At 40.9% G+C, this 19,671-nt stretch overlaps 2 protein-coding genes across 2 annotated transcripts; one reads left to right on the forward strand and one right to left on the reverse strand.

Annotated features, from left to right (window-relative positions):
- Nucleotides 1–7,679: 7,679 nt before the first annotated feature.
- Nucleotides 7,680–7,934, reverse strand: K441DRAFT_713492 (uncharacterized protein). Its single transcript, XM_067653943.1, has one exon. The coding sequence runs from the start codon at nt 7,857–7,859 to the stop codon at nt 7,704–7,706; it is 156 nt and encodes a 51-aa protein (XP_067506245.1). The 5' UTR covers nt 7,860–7,934; the 3' UTR covers nt 7,680–7,703.
- A 4,813-nt stretch (nt 7,935–12,747) lies between these two features.
- Nucleotides 12,748–14,540, forward strand: K441DRAFT_675683 (uncharacterized protein; the record flags this gene model as incomplete). Its single annotated transcript, XM_067650875.1, has 7 exons — nt 12,748–12,760; nt 12,853–13,017; nt 13,281–13,603; nt 13,835–13,997; nt 14,097–14,301; nt 14,435–14,480; nt 14,529–14,540. 7 exons carry the CDS (start codon nt 12,748–12,750, stop codon nt 14,538–14,540), a joined length of 927 nt encoding a protein of 308 aa, XP_067506246.1.
- Between the last annotated feature and the right edge of the window lie 5,131 nt (nt 14,541–19,671).

The raw sequence follows: 19,671 nt of genomic DNA on the forward strand, positions 1-19,671 counted from the left end.
CAATCCACTAACCGAACGATCGTGCCGATATGCCTACGACCCATCAACCGACCAATAGACGAGCTCTGCGTTCGACCACTATCGTCACCCAACGCTTACACCGTACTACTACCCGAATTAATAAGCTCCGCGCCGATACGCCTGTGGAACTACAACCTCTTGACAAGACCTCGCGCCTATATGCCTGCGAGCCTAAACCTGTCACTAGCACCGTACTGCTATTATAATAGACTCTTACTACTCTACCTACAGCTAACCAACCCTCGCTGCTTTATCAGCAGTCGACCAACCCTTACTGCTTTGCCTGCGGCTAATCAACCACTTACTGCCCTACCTGCAGCCAACCGACTTCTACTGCTCCGCCTGCAGTAATAACTATATATAAGGTAGAGCTTTACTCCCTAAAATACGGCCCGTCGCTAGCACCGTACTGCTACAATCCTAATAAGTCACCGCGCCGATACACCTGCAAACCACCACCAATAAGATACCATGCCAATACGCCTGCGGCCCAAACACAACTAGGTAGAGCTTTACTCCCTAGAATACGACCCCATCACTAGCACCATACTGCTACCAAACGGACAAGAGCTCATACCAATATACATACAAGCTACAACTCCCTAACCCTCCCACCCTTATTAAAACTTTTTCACCTACCTTTTTATAAGAGGGGGATTAGAGGGGGATTAGGGGGGCTTTTTTTATGGCTTAGGGCGCGCCATAACAAAAGGGGGGATAGTAGAGCTAGGAGGTACCAGAGTTCTAGAGGAGGAACAACAACCAACGGAGGGCTCCTAGCGATATACCTCTCGCAGCAGCAGGAGCTACAGGACGGCTGCCTGCCCTATATCAACTGGGTATAGCAATATACCCCTCGCAGGAGCTATAGGACGGCTGCCTGCCCCACGTCAACTAGGTATAGTAATATACCCCCACAGCAGCAGGAGCTACAGGACTGCTGCAAGTCCTACGTTAACCAGCATCGCGATCGAGCGCCAGATACTAGATTTTTTTTTCTTTTCTCTTTCTTTTCTACAGGGGGATAAAGCCTAAGGGCAGGCTTTTTTAGAAGGGGGGGGTAATGTAACGGCGCTGGGGCACCGCCCCTGCGACGTCTACATGCAGCCTAGTCAGGGGCTCGCTTAGAGACTTAGCTCGTGTATATAGACCTGTCCTTTCCTCGACCTCCTTCTACTCCTCAGCTTAGTATCTTCGTAATACAGCATTCTACAAGCTTCGGTTTAGAGGCATTTATACAAGCCGTAACAATAACCTAATTTAATAATAAATTTAATAAAATTAGTTTTCTTAGTAAAGAACTTATATTTTTTAATTGCTACTATTATCTACTTTTTCTATAGTCTCTTTAAAACCTATTTAACGTATTCTCCGTATTCTTTCTTACTTATTAAGTAGATAATAATATTATTAAGGTGTTCTTCTAATATACTATTAATTCGCCTTTAAAACGTTACTAGTATATTTATAAGTCCGAATTATATAACTAATGGTTTATATAGTCCTTCCTTTAACCTAAAGGCTGTCTTTTATTTATTACCTTCCTTAATTCTAATCTAATAGTACGCCTATCTTAGATCTATCTCTATAAAAATTTATACATTACCTATCCTATCCTAAATTTCGCTAATTAAGGGTAAAGAATGCCTATCCTTCTTAGTAATACTGTTTAACTGCCAATAGTTAATATATAGCCTAAGTTTTCTATTTTTCTTTAGTATAAATAGTACTAGATATTCCGTTAATAATTACAATAATCTAATATATCCCTTTTATAGGGTTTCTTAGATAAACTCTTTAAGTACTCTTAATTCTTCTTTAGTTAGTTTATAGATTGGAAAGAACTTTAGACTTATTTCTAGTTTTAACTCTATTTTATAGTCCTATACTATATACTCTAATAGCTTTTTACTTTTTAGACTTTATAGTTTCTTGCCGTACTTATAGTATCTTTTAGGTACGTAGCTTAATCCTTTTTCAGTTTCTTTATATATTATTCTAACTTAGTACTATACTATTTTAGTTACTATACGCCTTTTATATTATTAAGTATCTTTAATATTAACCTAACCTATAACCTAATTAATCTTTAAATTATATTTCTATAACTAAGGCATCCCTAGTACTGCCTTATTCCGTCCTAATAGTAAAATGTTAAAAAATATCTTAATTTATCTCCCTTTAATAGTTATTTAAATAGGTCCTATTTTAAGATTAATAATACCTCTTTTATAAGCTATTAAATCTCCTAAAATTGCAACTAATAAATATAGGTACTCCTTCTATCTATAAGGTAGTCCCATCTATTTTATTATTATTAGTAAAAATATAGTTTCTAGTTACTTTACTATCTATTAGTACTTTAAACTGTTAATTTTACTAGTTAACTCTTAGATTTAGGTATTATTTTTAAATTCCTTTAAGGGTCTAAGGCTCTACTATTAGCTTCCTCTAGTTTTATAGGCCTCTACTTTTCCTAATTATTAGCTACTTAATCCTATTATATTTAGCCCGTCTTTTAGCTAATACCTTATTTACTTTTTATTTTTAATATACTATAGATATATACTCTCTAGGCACTTTCATTACTATTATTTATCTAGGCATTCTTCTATAAGGAATCCTTTTAGTTAAAGTATTAAGTCTTCTAACTTCTAGACTTCTACTAAATGCCATCTATATATATATTTAATATTTTTATATTTTTGCCTATCTAGCGCCTAATATATTCTTGTAGGGTACTTCTAATTCTTTTTTTTATTATAGATTTTTATGTATATTATATATATCGTCTATATATACAATCTATACTAATATACAATATACTAGGTGCTTTAAGTTAACTCTTAGCTTATCTTTATCCTTAAGTTTAAACCTTTACCGCACTAATCTAAACGTTACTGTTTTATTTATAGGTACTAAAACACGTTATTTGCCTCTCTAGTCCTCTAATTGTTTTTCTAGATCCTTTAATATTATAATTAAGGCTCCCTTAATATGGTTTATACCTTTTTCCGTAATTAGTTAATCTTAAATAACTTATTTATTTAACTATATATAAAAGTCTTTTTACTTATTATTATATCGCTACCTATACCACTTTTAGTATAGCTCCTTAAGTATATACGGTCTGTCCGTAAGAAAGTATCTTCTTATTACTGCATTATAACAGCCTTTTATATATTATTCCTTAAATCTAGTTAGGATCCTTAGATCCTCTTCTTCTTTTAGTTTAGTTAGCTATTTTACTCTTAGTATGCCTACCTTAGACCTATTAGTAACCCTTTATATAGGTAATCTTTTTCTTAAATAGTCCGTTACTTTTAGCATCTACTTTTACTATATAAAGATCCTTTTTTTAAACTCCTTATTACTTTTGTCTAGCTTCTTTCTTACTAATAGGTTAAAGCCTTTATGCTTTCTAACTAAGGTATTAACTTTTCGATCCTACTGCTAAGTCTTACTCGCAATTTCTTTAATAGTTCTTATCCTAGTATTAGGGTCTTAGTCCTATAAAATTCTTAGTTTTAAGCTTACTTATTTCCTAAGCTACGCTTCTACCTAAGTTTAACTAGGCTTTAGTAATATTCTTATCTCGTTTTAAAAGTCTTAAATCTCGCTTATCTTACTTTAAGAGTTCTATACTATGTTTCCTACTTTAATCTATCCTTATAGATAGCTAGATTATATTCTTATCCGTTTATTAAATTTATATATCTTAATTATCTCTACTTAAAAATCTTATGCCTTTAGCCTTTTACCTTTATTAAGTGCTAAAGTGGCTTATTATCCTACTTCTCCTACGTCTTATAAAGCGATAGACATTATATCTAGTGGGGTCTTAACCCCTACTAACGTTCCCTATTCTATAGTAGAATTACCCTCTACCTTTATTATATATCTAAGCTTTATATACTTCTAGTTAGTTGCTTATTTCTTTTTATAATTACTACTAATAGTCTAATTCTTCCAATCCTTGGATTTTATTACCTAATAAAACTAGTGCGTAAGAACTTTCTCTGCTAACTGCTAGCCATATATACTATCTTCGTCTTAATCTAGTTTATAGAGTTAATCCTATTCTTTATCTAACTCTCTTATACCCTAGAGTTCTTTTAACTTAAGCTCTTATAGCTAATAGCTTACGCTATACTTAGCGTCCTTATAAACTTAGTATGCGTTATTATAATAAAACGCAAAACTATTAATTAAACATTCTTTTATTCCATGTAGTATATTATTGCCCCTTTATATATATATATTATCTACTAGTCTTATTTCCTTTACTATATGGTTTCCTTAACTACTTTTATAGTCTCTAGCAAAATAACTTTATTTTCTATAGTTTATATAAGCTCCTTCTTTAAGCTATTTTTCTTATTATAGAGTTCGCCTAAACATCTTCTACTACTAAGATCCCTAGTTTAGCCTCTGCTCCTTAGTCCTATAATTACTTAATCCTTAACCTCTAGGTTTCTATAGTCTTCTATTTTATTTCCTAGATTCTCTAGTACTACTTGGGTTTATTAGCTCTGCGCTATACCATAGTTTCTAATTCTACCTTTATCGTTACGCATTCTGCGCCTTATATAACTATAAAACTTTATCCTAACCTCTTTTAGCCTGTTCCCTCTGGTAGATCCTATTATTAATCTTAATTACTTAATTAATTAATTCTCTAAGGGTATCCGTATCTACTATTAGGATAATTATATCCTAAACTTTTGCATTAAGTCCTTGTTTATACTATGCTATAAGCGCCCTATTATTCTATTTAACCTATATAGCTAGCGTTTAAAACTATATTATATAGTTAATTACTAAGGTTTATTAGGTTAAGTCCTAAAGCTTTCTTTCCGCCGTAGTTATTACTTTAAAATCTCTAAATATCTAGGTTAGGCGTTTTACAAACCTATTTTAATTAGTAAATATATATTATACTTCCTAATTAGTAGTTGCTATACTATTCTCTTATACCTCCATAAGGTAAGGTTTAAACTACTTAAATACTCTCCCCGTTAGGAACAATCCTATATAGGCTACTTAATCTATAAGTATTGCTAATTTTACCCCTTCTTGTGTAACCTTAAAGTGCATTTATATAAGGAATCCCTTAAGCTTTAACTTTTTTCCTAAGAATTGTTTAATAGATAGTAGCTTAATCTTTACTACCCTAATTCTATTAATCCTTTCTTTAAATATCTGGTTGTTATCTATTAATTAATTAACTATTTCCTATAACTATCCTACTATAACTAATTATAAGTTAGTATTTACTATACTAGTATCGTTACCTAATCTTAATATAGTTGCTGCCGTTAATAGCGCCACAACTAGTACTTTTAGTAGTATATTGTTTAACTTCTTTTACTATAACTATGGTAGTAAATATATAACAAAGCCTTATATAGAATACTATAGTAAACTTGTTAACGGGCTAGGTATATAGGTATAGAGTAGTTAATAATATAAATATAACTAGTAGAGTAGGCTACCTAATAGATTAACTCTAATTATATTCTAAGATTTACTATAAAGAAAAGAACTATCTATAGTAGAGACTATACTCCTTTAAGTATTTAACACTGCGCTTAAGAAATATACTAAATACGTTAGTATATTAGTACATTAGTACGTTAAAATATCTCGCGTTTCTACGTTTCTACGTTTCTACGTTCTAAACTTATAATATAACTAGCTATATAACTTAGCTACCCCTTATCCTATAGCTTAATCAGTTCTAGCGCCTTCTAAACTATCTTAACTAACCTATTTATATATCTTGTTAGCAGTCGCACTACTACTAATATACGGTCCGTAACAGCTATTATAGTACTACTTTTGTTTATAAAAGGCCTAAAGCTAAATAACGCGTTAGCTATAGGGCGCGACACTTTTAGGGGAAGAGAAGGGAGAAGGAAAAGGAGGGATATTATACCCTTCTTACCTTAAACTCCTTCTACTTTAGATTATACGCTAAAGATATATTTTTAGGCCTTATAGTATATATAAGGGCAAGGACATACTACGCATTAGCGCGTAATTCGGTATTATTAGCGATATTAATCTCTACGCGGTTAGTCAGCGCCATCTTATATAATAGGTATAATAGTAGACGTGCTGCCGCGATTAAGGATTAGGCAGGGAGGACTTTTATATATATAATTAGGGCCCTAATGGCCCTAATTACCCTACGGTCGGCGTCAATCAGCGGCTTAATCAGCGGGCGGCCCTTAGTTAATACGCGTATATCCACAGCTTGGCGCTAGTGGCGCTGTGGGTATACGCGAATCTGCCCCAGGTGGCTGGCTAAACACGTGATTTTTCGCTAACCAACGATCAGCCGGGCCTCGAATACCAAATGCTAAGAAAATGTTTTGCGTCAGATATCCGGGAGGGTTAGGGTTTTAAACGTTCTGTCCAACTGTCAAGGATGGAAGGAAACGGTAGAGGCTGTCTGCGACACGATTAGGCTGCTCCAATGGCGCTCGTACCTAGACAAAGTCTAACGTAGCTGACTGGGAAGCGAGCCACCCCACGAAGCGAGCCACATACAGGTGATATTTGATTAATTTATAATAAAATCAACAACGAGTTTAAATACTTTCCCCCTTTATTTACCTTCCTTCTCTATTATATTCTAAATAGGTCAAATTGAAGCTTATATACTACTATTTCGATTATAATATTGCTTGAAATAATTTATCTACGTTTTGGTAGTGATATAGACCCACGCGCCGACTAATTGCACGGGCGACTACTATATTCCTGCGACATCCCCTTCTAGATTAACGACCCGTTAATCCACTCATTTGCAGGCTGTGGATCGCACCTAAATACGTAAGAAAGGTAAGCCTAATCCTAATTATACTTACCAGGGCTTGGAACGGCTCTACTTAATATAGCAACGTTAAGCTCTGGTAGAGTTATTTCTTCCTTATACTCCCTTTAAGTTAACTTTTATATAGAGGCCTCCTGCTTCTGTAGATCTTTAGATTTTAATTAATTAACGTCTTCCTAACTAAGGGCTCTACCTTTACTAAGGAGTCGCCTACTTAACTTCTTATTAATGCAAAAGCTTTGGTATTTCTTATTTTCTTCTCTTTAGATATAGGAGTCGGTCGCGAAGCCTATTAAAGCTTTAAAAAGCTTTTTTAGATGTCATTAAGTTGGGGTCTTAAGCAGGCCATTAGGTCGCGCGGTTGTTAATTCATTAATATAGTTGTATAGAGATTTAATTTCCCTTACAGTCCTTAATGTCTTTGTTACGGCTCCGTAACGGATCTAGTCAGGGGCTCGCTTAAGCCTTGGCATATGTATATAGACGTGTCCTTTTCCACCTTCTGCTCCTCATCTTGATATCCGGGTCCATAGACTACCAATTATACGGGCTTGCATACGTTCTACGGCGCTCGTGCCTTGATTGACTGAGTCGCTGTAACAGTCTTTAGAGTGCGCAAAGTAGTAGGTATAGTTGATTCCTCTATATCTTAGCTTTTAGGAGGCTCTGTATAGGTAAGAGTCTTTAAGACGGCAGTAGGGTTATAAGGTAGAAGGCCTATAGCTTTCTAGGCGTTGCAGATTGTATTAGGGGTGAACGCCTATATACGCGCCTTTAGGCAGAGCTTTAAAAAATACTCCTTATTAACGCCTAAGTGGCCATATTAACAGAAGTCATCTACTTACTTCCCGTAGTAGTGAGAGAGTGGCCCAAAACAACCTATATCTAGTGGTTGAAGCTTATAAGTTAAATAAGGTAGTAGAGCTACTAGGACGATCTTGCGCGCAAGCATATACTTAACGAATTGCCAGGTAAGGTAGCTTAAATAATTATCCATTAAAAGCAGGCGATATTGCTATATTTTACCGTTGGAATCTTCTATAAGGTGTCTTGTATACTTATTGTAATGTTTAATATAATATAGGCCTAAGGAGTTCTCTGTCTACCTACTAGGGGAGGTAGCGTACGTGTATCCGTAAAGGCCCTTATTTTACTTACTAATTTAATACCATCCTTCCTAGTAGTATTGCGCCTTCTAAATTAAGAAGGTAGGTAGTAGAGAGCTATTGGCGCTAACCGTCTTAATTATAGATACTAACTTGGCTGTATAACTATTTGATTTTTTAACCTCTCCCTTACTCCCTTCTTATTAAAGTTATGGATGAATTTTAAATGCTTAACTTAATATCGCTTACGAATAGTATAAAAGAACTTAAACTAGTTACGTATAATTACTGGATTATTATTTTAAGCTCTCTGGCAGTTAAGCTGACGACTTAGTAGAGTACTAAGACCGTGGCGTTAAACGAATCTTTACCCCTAATACTTGCCTACGGTTTAGCCTTCTCCTAAAAGGGAATAAGCTATTTCTATAAGCATATAAACCTTTAATAGAAGGCCCTAGGATTAACATTCGTAGATCTATTTAATAATTTGCTGTTCTTGTAAGGGATACAATAAACCAGGGTAAGCTTTGTATCGTGGAAGACGGCCAGCAAGATGGTGTCCAACGGTAGATCTAGGTGCTCCATTGGCGCTGGAAGCCTTGCGAATCGATGGCTTAACACCAGAAGAGAGATCCTGTATAATATTTTGTATGGTGGTCTCGGCTTCACAAGAGGGTAAAGATTGAATTGGCATCGTGTAATATGCTGAGGCTTTTTGATTTTGGTGTAATTTGCTATGAAATAAAAAATGGTAGGTATTTCCTTGTGTGGCTCGCTTCGTGGGGTGGCTCGCTTCCCGGTCAGCTACGTTACTCGGGGAAAGCCGTGTTCTTTAAAATTCGAAGCGTTAGAGTGCGAGGGCGGGACGGCACGGGCGCAGCAATAGAAGGAAGTGCGCCAATGCATCCTGGTTGGATATAAGCCCCTCGGCGCCATGCAGCTCACCCGTCGGGCGGCTACAGACGGATCTGCCAGCTTGGTGAGTTGCTGGGCTAGATTGAAGGATTGAGGGAGCTCCGGCTCAACCAAGCTGCCACGCGCCTACACTCTGGATTAACACTCTTGGACAACTAAAAGATCCCAGAATGCGCACACCGGAGGTTGCGCCTTCGTGAGATAATTTTTGCTTCATTTAGATGATTTTTAATGTAGGTATCCTTCCAGCGGTGACCATACGCGTCGTTTGATTCGCTGTTCGCGCACGGTCCAACTCTTGTAGGCGAGTAAGCTGTCAGCAACACCTCACAACGCCGCTTTGTTACCTCAGCAGGCTCAGACGCGATTTTTTAGCTAGCATCGGAATAACCTACGCCGTCTTCCGAATTGCAAAATCACGTCTGAGAGGGTTTGGCGAGTTTTGTTAAAAGCATAAGCAAAATCCGCAAAACGGATATTGCGGATATCTAATTCATTTATTCATATAACGCGTTATTATTACCAAAAGTTAATATAATATTTTTAAGACCTAGGGCTTCTAAATGGTGCGAATTTTATAATACGGCTATCGCTCAGTCCTAACATTAATTTCGTTAAAGTTAAAAAACGCGTTATTAAAAGTATAAGCACATATTATATCTTATTAAATAGTCTGCTAATATAGATAAAACTATACAGATATATAGATATCTACTACTTAAAGCTATTGCAACACTTAGTAGGTGCTATAGTTGGGTCCTTTTTTAAAAATATCCTCGTTTAGCCCGGAGTGCCTCTACTACTACTAGGGGTAAGCTTTGAGTAGAGCCTTGTGTAGAGCCTTAGTAGAGCTTCGTGCAGAGCTTCGTGCAGAGCTTCGTGCAGAGCCTCGTGCAGAGCTTCGTGCAGAGCCTCGTGCAGAGCCACGTACAGGCGTGCAGACGTGTAAATGTGCAGACGTGCAGACGTGTAGATGTGCAGACGTGCAGACNTTCGTACGGGCGATCGATTGCAGAGACGTTTGTAGAGACGGGCGTTCGTACGGGCAATTGTAGAACCTTCCTAGTATATTAGTGCTGCGTGTTAGTAGAGCTTTTACAGAGCTTCGTGCAGAGCTTTTGCAGAGCTTCGTGCAGAGCCTTGTGTAGAGCTTTGGTAGAGCTTCGTGCAGAACTTAATGCAGAGCTTCGTGCAGAGCTCCTTGCAGAGCTTCGTGTAGAGCTTCGTGCAGAGCTTCGAGCAGAGCTTCATGCAGAGATTCGAGCAGAGATTCGAGCAGAGCTTCGTGCAGAGCTTCGAGCAGAGCTTCGTGCAGAGCTTCGTGCAGGGCTTCGAGCAGAGCGTCGTGCAGAGCTTCGAGCGGAGCTTCGAGCGGAGCTTCGAGCGGAGCTTCGTGCGGAGCCTCGTGCAGGGCTTTTGCAGAGCTTTTGCAGAGCTTTGGTAGAGCTCCGTGCAGAGCTCCGTGCAGGTCTCCCCCTGAGCTTCGTTCCGCAGAGCTCTCGCAAAGCTCCACAGCTCTACGCAGAGGGCTGGCGGCGTGGGCGTGGACGTAAGCGTTCAGCGTTGGTGTTTACTGAGCGGCTCGGCGGTGCAGAGGTAGAATTGGGGCGTCTACGGCGACGAATTCCTCTTAACGTCGCGCGCGTATAAGGAGCTAAAGATCTTATAACTTATAGAGTAGGCTTTTCTCTATAATTTGGTGTAATTTTTATGTCGACAGGTGTTGTAGAAGGGTAGATTAATTTTGTTAAAGTTAATAAGGTCTTCTTATATAAACCGTGTTTAGGTTTTCCTACAAATCTCGCCAAAGTCTCTCAGACCAAGAAAACGATTGCCGTCCTAAATCAGCCTAGCGGACGGTGCGGATATTCCTATATCCGCACAATCGATTTCTTGGTCTGAGCTTCTGAGGTAAGCCGCTTTGCCCGCGTACCAGCGCCACTGCAGCTCATTGTCCACGATCACACCGTCGACCGCGTCGTCCCATGCGACTGGCGTCTGGCGTCCTGTCTCACGATCGAAGCTGACCAGGACTTGGGCCTCGAAGATGGAATGCTGAGGGACATATGCACTAACCCGGCTCCAAGCTACAATTTGACCAAGTCACTGACCATTAGTAGATGGTGTTCATGCAGCGCAGAACCATATCAGCTTCGGTCTTAACCCGTTTATAACACCAGAGGAGCTGTCCCAGGCCGAGCATGATGGTTGGTTAGATCTGTCAATAGTCAGGCGGCACGACTCCCACAAAATAGATGGAAATGGGGAACACATGAATGGAATTATATGGGAAACATAGTATAATATGCGTTCTGGTTGCCTTGAACAAATCTAGATATGAACGTGCAATAAAGTCTCTTCCAGGCATGGCCTCCTCGACCACTAGGTGCTGTCCGCACGTCCCATACTCGACGAGGCTTGGAGGAGGCCCTATTCCTTCAGCGGACCCGCCTCGCCTATTTCACACTCTTTTCGCACGCAAAAAGCAGTTATTATCCAACAAAGCCACTCTCACCTGGTAAGGTTTATTATGAGCATGAGCTAAAAAGCGGCCGTGAACTGGCTCGCACGCCCATCCTCAGTCTGTTTGACAGGGATTGAATCCTTCAGGCACAGACCACTTACCACCCGCACTCCCTCAGAAGGATGCTGTTGAGCTCGCTAGTACTGTGCTCAGATACTATATGTAAATGTTCTTAAAATCTCCGGGCATGACACGGGTCGTATCCCCCACAATGCGGTGATGTATGGTCGCCATATATAAAGTCCGAGCCTATTGCTTCCTTGTTCGTTTCAAAGGATCGGGCTTTTAATCCGGCAAAGCAGGAGCGAATTCGCGTATATTCTGGCATCTTAATTATACCACTCGGAAGCAACGGAAGAATTAAAGTAACGTAAACATCGATTAAGTTATTGGCTGTTGCAAACTAAAAGAGGTAATATCTGCCTTTATAACGGCAAAAAAAAGTACATAAATATGAGAGCTAATTCGACTTATATAATTTATTTTTGTAGGATTAAGTAACAAAATTCTTTTAGGCATTTAGGTTAAAAAAACTTGTCAGCTCTGTAGGTCTGGAGATACAATAATCATTTTCAGTAATCCGGTAGTGGAATTGTTCGAGCGCCCCTCGCCAAGACTAAAAAGCGGCAGAGCGTCAGACCCCGCGGTACCGTGGTGATAACCATAGAGTTAATGCAAGAATTTCCCCAACAGCCATTGCGTGTTATAATATTCTAAGGTTTGAACTTCTGTTGTTTCGTGCTTGTATACAGGTCACTGTTGACTCCCTAGCTAACGTCATTTGACAGCCTTTAATACGGCGATGGTCGCCACGACAACAGTGGCAGGCGAACTCAGATAAAGGTGTGAATAGCGCATCGTATAGTATCGTGAAAGGCAATAGCGCTGGGGAGTCGGGTATAACACGAAGGTAAATAAGTGTGGCCTTGCTGTCGAAAGCATCTCGAGTCCACGAAGGTGGAGAGGTAGCCTATTCGAGAGTTTGGATCGACACTTGGTTGTAGAATAATCGTGGGTATCGTTGAGAGATTGTAGGGTTACGGGAGCGCCCATTTATCGAGTGAGTTCTATCTCCTTTAGTAACACATCTAGCCCAGACTAGCAAGAACGTTGAAATAGCCTAACTACGAAGATCGCCAAGACGGATTCGAGACGGCAGGGTGAGCAGCATCTCAGTAGGCAATAACCCTCCGTCCTCCTACAAGTGTCGTCTCCATCCAATAGATATAGTTTTCGAAGGCCCACGTTAAGCGCCGCGGTGGTAGATATTCCGGTGAGGCTGAGATAGGCTCCAGAGGGCGGGCGGCTCGGGTACAGGCCCTGCTCTGCTTGTATAAGTCATGTCAGGGAATGGTAGGCCTAAACTAGCATTGTCGTCTACGGCGTACATTGATGCTAACGGCGGTGAAATGACATAGGAAAATACCCTGCTGATCCGGCCGAAGTGGCCTCGCCCAACTCAGCAGGAGGCTGGTCTAAAGAGGCCGTAATCGGCGCTACGGCTTTAGTTATTATGATCCTGCTACCATGTTCGGGTGTTTTGTGGAAAAATATTAAAGTAAGGGCGTTCCGTAGGAGGTGGTGGAATCGAGTGTGTGGACGAGCATCTCGTAAGTATTAGCTTCGCTAGTCCTTGCTCGGATCAGTCTTCCCATCTACGCCTTCGCTGGCAAAGGTCGTACGGCTATTATTGGTGCCGGACGGTGTGGCAACCAAATTGATTAAAGAGCCACTTTTCCTGATAGGCCTAGCGTCATGTGCTCATGTATAAAGGGATTTTACGTACCGTTCAAAGTTCTAGTAGTCTGCGGCTCTAAATAAGCCGGCCGAAGGGTTCCTTTAAAGTTCCAGGGAGGCCCGCTGACCGATGCAGGTACCGATTCAGATATTGAGACGGGTATACTACCCAAAAATCACGGGGATGATGGGGTTCTTATCGTTCTTAATACGCTTATGTCAGAGACCCTAAGGGAGCAGGAAGCCCAGGCTTCGACAAGGAGACAGCGCTTGGTATCTGACCAGGAAGTAAAGCTGGAGAACGAATCGAGTGCCGGGCCACAAGCACAGTCAAACGTTGTGCCGAAGCTTCCTCTAGCGGGCGCTGAGAGCAATAGCGGTCGTTCAAGTGTTGTTGGAGCATGGAATGTCGAACTACCTGCCGCAAGGATAAGACAGCAAGAGGACTATCGTGACACGGTCAGTCGGATGCGAGGGTTCCGGCTGGAACGACATCGTTAGTTCGATTTAGTAGGAGACGAGAGTCGACTTAAGGGGAAATGTTGCGGTCGGTACAGAGTGAAAACGTGCAACTGGGCAGGACGGGAGGGACGGTTGCAGTTTGCAACAAGCTGGTTTAAGGGAGAGGTAGCTTGGGCTGTAATGTAATAGAATCTCTGTGACTTGTGAATGATGAGTTTGGAGACGTAGTGTGATGACTTCAGAGGTAGAGGGCTATCAGACGAGAAGAACGAAGGTGCGAAGCGGCTGGCGAAAAGCCCAGCGTTGGGCACGAAAGCTTGGCACTGTAGAAGAGGGAATGCCCGCTTTTCGAATTCACCACCGGGACGTCCTTCGCTGCGAGGCCTGGTACGTAAGTCGCGGCCGCTTTTAAAGGGACACTGCTACTTTGTAGCTACAGAGCTCGTCAGCCACGCTGCGCACAGATATATTTATATACTAAAGATATAAGTGCTCGAAATGTTGCCTCCGCAAAACAGCCGCCTTCCAGTTGAGCCGCCTCAAATGCCACATACCGCAGAGTCCTCCAAGCAGACTCGGTATTTCCTCACCAGCGCGGACTATGCCGGAAGGGCGACACTCCTAGCACAAGCCCAATTTTGCGGATGCAAAAGCAATTGGCAGCTGATGAAAGAGTCCTCTAGGATCGTGGAAATGTACTAACAAGAAAGTATCTGGGCGCGGTCTCACCGACACGAAATGGAAAGTCCTTTTCGCTTGTTGAGACGCGGGCACCTTTCTGGGTGCCCCTTCGCACAACAGCTTGGCATATACTTGGATTAGCAACAGCGTTAGTTTAGCGGTGTCGGTTGAACAAAGAGGTAGACGATATTGCGTAAGTTCCCTGATTCTGGCCCACTAAGAGCTTGCTACCTCATAATAGTGCCGACGCTAATGTCCTCAGGCTAAAATACACCAGGGAAAATACGCACCACCGGGTACGAGAGTTGTATTTACCAAGCTTCGTGCTAGTCTAGTCGTCCTGAAATAACAGGCAACTATGGCATGAGTAGTGAATACTGCCCCACTTCCCGAAGCTCCTTAGTCGCTAGACGAGGGCACTACCGTGACCATACGCCCTCCGCCCTTCTATTAGGCAAACGCTCAACCCTGCTCGCGGTAGATTCCCGAGAGATGGTTCCCCTTATCTGTCGGGTTACGGGCGCATTAACGTGGCAAGGCAAAAGCGTGGGTCTCCATAGGTTAAAGTTTATGCAGTCCATTAGGAGGACAAATGTAACTGGGTAGTATAGCTGTTCTCATTATCCTCCAAGCTATTTACGCTAATAAAGGCCCTTCGGTCCTGTAACTAGATTGCTTACTCCAAAAGCTAAAATATATTAGTAAGGCCTTTACAAAGATAAAAATCTTAATAGAACGGTTATAGCAGGGCTAGATATTCCAGTTTATATTTTCCTCTCTACCACTCCTACACCCCGGTTAGCATTGTGCTTATACAATTCTAGATTTAACTCCTTTTGTTGCGAAAGAAGCTCTAGCCGTTGTTATTAAGGTATATAACACCCTTTACTATACAAAAGCTCTACCGGCAGCCTGGACTACCGGCCTAATTCTAAGCATCGTCCTTTATTATCAAAGCGCAGCAGTTCTTTTCGGCGACTTAACATCTGTCAGCAGGCCCTGGGTGTAAAGAGTAAAAGGGAACCGATGACCCTAGTAAAACCAGCAGAAATCTAAAGCTTATAAATAATCCTAGATAAAGCTATAACGTAATCTACTAGCAAGTGGTGGTTACCTTACCTCAGCGAGCTCAGACCAAGAAATCGATTGTGCGGATATAGGAATATCCGCACTGTCCGCTAAGCTGATTTAGGACGGCAATCGTTTTCGTAGTCTAAGAGACTTTGGTGAGATTTATAGGAAAACCTAAACACGGTTTATATAAGAAGACCTTATTAACTTTAATAAAATTAATCTACCCTCCTATAACACCTCTTAATATAAAAATTACACTAAATTATAGAGAAAAGCCTACTCTATAAGTTATAAGATCTTTAGCTCCTTATATACGCGCGATATTAAGAGGAGTTCGTTACCGCAGAGACTCTAATTCTACTGCCCTATTAAGGCGCGTAATAAACACGCTTACGCCTACGCCACCAGCCCTCTTCGCAACTAGTGGGTATTCTATCTATTTAATTTATTTACTTTATAGCCCTTTATAGGTTATAGTGTAGGCCTTAATAGAGTTATAAGCTCCGCGTCTGTGTAAAGCTGTAGAGCTTTATAAGAGCTTTGCAGAACGAAGCTTATAGGGAGACCTATACGGAGCTCTGCATAGAGCTCTACTAAGGCTCTATAGAGGCTCTGCTCGAGGCTCTGCTTAAAGCTCTACTTAAAGCTCTACTTAAGGCTCTGCTTAAAGCCCTATCCCTTTGTATAGCAAAACGGACTTTTTATATTAGGCGCTTTAGGCGCTCCTACCTGGGTTAGCATGCTGTAGGCACCCTAGCTAGCGTGATTTTATTAGCAAGCCTCACCAAAACACGTCAATATTGCGATGCCGATGAGATACTATAGTAGGCCACCACTAAAAACAGCTCTATATTTTTTTAATAAAGTTAGGCAAAAAGTCGCGATATATAACGTCATGGCTATAGGTTTCCGCCTTTCCTCTATTAACCAGCTACTAACTATATAGGAAAATCCTCTATTAGAGTCCTCTCCTAAATTGCTACCACCTACCCACTTTATACGCGTTCTTAACGTTAATAAAGATAAGCTAGTAAAGGACCAGCTTAAGGTTATAAGGGAGGATATGCTGTATACATTAAATAAGATATATTAAGTGCTATAAGTGGTTAAACGGTTTAACTAGCGGTTATTTAATATAGAGGATCGATTAAAGGCAGTAGAGGAGGGCTTAAAGGATGCTAAGAAGGACGCTGTAGTAAAGGCTTAATTAGCTTTAGAGTCTTAATATTAGAGGTATAAGGAAGTAGAGGACCTAAAATAGTTACCTAGTCGTCGCCTACTAAATAAAAGTTGTTAAAGCACCGAAGGCATAAAGGAAGCCTATAGGCCTTGCATTTATATACTATTTACCTAACCTTTATTATAAGCTTCTTTACCTCCTTCCATCTATATATCTCGTCAGGAAAACGGGAAGTGGCGCAGGAAATTTGGTTTCGCTAAAAGTGTTTTTAGGGCCCGGGGCTAGCTTTCCGCCATATTAGCTAACCCCCCCTAGCCCGGGGCCAGCTTTTAGCNATATTAGCTGACCCCCCCTAGCCTAGGGCTAGCTTTTAGCTATATTAGCTAACCCCCCCTAGCCTAGGGCTAGCTTTTAGCCATATTAGCTAAGCCCTAGAGCTATACGCTAGCACTATGCTAGCTTATAGCTATAAAATAAATATTATTACTATTATTATATTTATTGCTATTAGGGTATTAAATCCTAAAGGCCTCCGGGCAGGCTCCTAGCAGGCTTCCTAGTAGGCTCCTAGCAAGGACTTTGATTTTCCTTATTATCTAAATCGTCCGAAGTACCATCGGGTCCCCGCTATATTCCCGACAGCCTCTACACGTGCCTTTGCATACCCCTTGTACACCTAAATGCCACCTTTACCTTCCTTCCTCCTTACATCCCTCCTACTTAGGGAGGCACCAGAACGGTAGCCAGAGGACTGTGACCAGAACCAGACGACCGTCGCCAGAACCAGACGACCGTCGCCAGAACCAGACGACCGTCGCCAGAACCAGACGACCGTCGCCAGAACCAGACGACCGTCGCCAGAACCAGACGACCGTCGCCAGAACCAGACGACCCGTCGCCAGAACCAGACGACCGTCGCCAGAACCAGACGACGTCGCCAGAACCAGACGACCGTCGCCAGAGCCAGACGATAATCGTTTAAACGACCAGCCAGCAAACACCCACGATCAATTCAATCGATCGATCGAATCGAACTAGAGCCTCGATATCATCCCATTACCAATCAAATCGAATCAAGGCCTCTTAGGGAGGCACCCCAGACGACACTGTTCAAACGTACAGCCAGCGAACGCCCAGAGAGAACGATTCGAATCAATATAATCAATCGCAATCAAATCAAGCAGAGCCTTCGATCGGGCCGACCTCTCCCCCGAATTACAGATACAGACAGGTAGGCATAGACAAGTAGGCACGACCGGCAGGCACAGACAGGTAGGCACGAACAAGTAGGACGGTCAGACGGTAGGACAGGTAGGACAGGTAGGACAGGTAGGACAGGTAGGACAGGTAGGACAGGTAGGAAAGGTAGGACAGGTAGGACAGGCAGGACAGGCAGGACAGGCACTAGGCCTAGTTAGGAAATCAGTACATGGCCGGCGGATCATCGGGAACGCCGCCAATTGACGATTTGGAGACTCTGCGAGAGATATCCCTTATAGCTACTATTAATTTTAAATTTTTGAATTTTGAATTTTGAATTTTGAATTTTGAATTTTGAATTTTATTATAATTATACATATTGCAGCTATAGGAAATATTATATAAAATGTATAAAACGTATAAAATGTATAAAACGTATAAAACGTATAAAATGTGTTAATGTTGCTAATATGGCCCCGGGCTAGCCCCGGGCTAGCGTAAATAAGTGTACATGAGCAGATCAGCGGATCCAGCTAAAATGACCCCGGGCCAGCCCCGGGCTAGCCCCTGGCTAGCCCCTACCACCCTCCCGTTTTCCTGACGCTAGTACTTTAGTAGGCTCTTATAGCCTTACTTCCTTATAAAGCTTTTAATAGAATGGTAAGTTCGCGTCTTACACCATCAAATTATAGGTAGTGGGGTTTTAGTAGTAACGTAGGTAGTTCTTTAATTTGTTTTATTTTTATAACTAGGCCTAATACTAGATTAATATTGCCTATGTTTTAGTAAGCTTCGATAAAGAAGACGCTCAGTATCGTGCTTATTTAGGCCTATTTTTTAACTGCCTATAATAACGAGGTTCTATGCCAATTGTATACGGAAACGGCGGTGGGTTTAAAAGGGCCTCCTTACCGTCTAAAAGATCGTCTTACTAATAATATAGGCGTTGATTACAGCCGCATTAAGTGCCTAAAAGAATAAGGGCAGCTAGGTGCGTATAGTAGTAATCTAGGTGGTGTAGTAGCTTTAAAGCTAATCGTAAATATTAATGCCGCCTATTTAGTTATTGTAGTCGATAGAGAGCCTAGGAAGCGTTAACTTCTTAATTAAATTATTACCCCAAATATTAGCTACCAGCTTCTTAAGGAAGGAATTATATACCTGTGGATAACGCCGATTAACTTTATTAACGTCCTTATCGCTATATAAGTGAGCTATCGTTAAAAACCGTACTAAATTCTTATCCTGCTATACAATAGAAAGCACCAAATTAACTATACTAACGACTACTCCTGTAATAAAGTTAAACGGTAGCCTTTCCTTTCTTTTATTAGCCCTTTTATACACCTCTAAATAGTCCTTTAAGTTTAATTAAGCTATGCCAGCTGTAGTAATTCTAAGTCGTTAGAGCACCTGGAGCAATGGAATATTTATAAAGTAGTTATCTAAAAATAGGCAAAATTAATAAGCCTAAAAGGGGAGCTGTCGGGTAAGATAGAGGACGCACTTAAAGGTTTTTGAAAGGGCAATATCTTAATAATCTATTCGAGAAGGAAGCCTAAAAAAGTAGCTAGGTAAGGTAAATATAAAGCTATAGTAATACCCATATTAATAAAGGCTTAATATCTTAAAGCCCTTAGGTACTAGCTTACCAGGCAATTTAATTATAGCCATAAATTATCTAGTAAATCTTACCATTATCTTATTAAAGCTAACTATAGATTTAGGTATAATATACTTTCTAAACGCCTCGCCTAAAGGAGTCCATCGGGAAAATATGGTACCCTTTTAATGGCCTCAATGGCTGGTGGTTGACGCAATTGGCGCGCAGTTGAGGTCATTTGGCAACTCGACCGACTAGCCTATGTCGTGTTTTTTTAACACGCAGCCTGCGCGCAGCCTGCGCGCAACCTGCGCGCAACCTGCCAGC

Source organism: Cenococcum geophilum (genome assembly GCF_001692895.1).
Source record: "Cenococcum geophilum 1.58 unplaced genomic scaffold K441scaffold_12, whole genome shotgun sequence".
NCBI classification, from domain to species: Eukaryota; Fungi; Ascomycota; class Dothideomycetes; order Gloniales; family Gloniaceae; genus Cenococcum; species Cenococcum geophilum.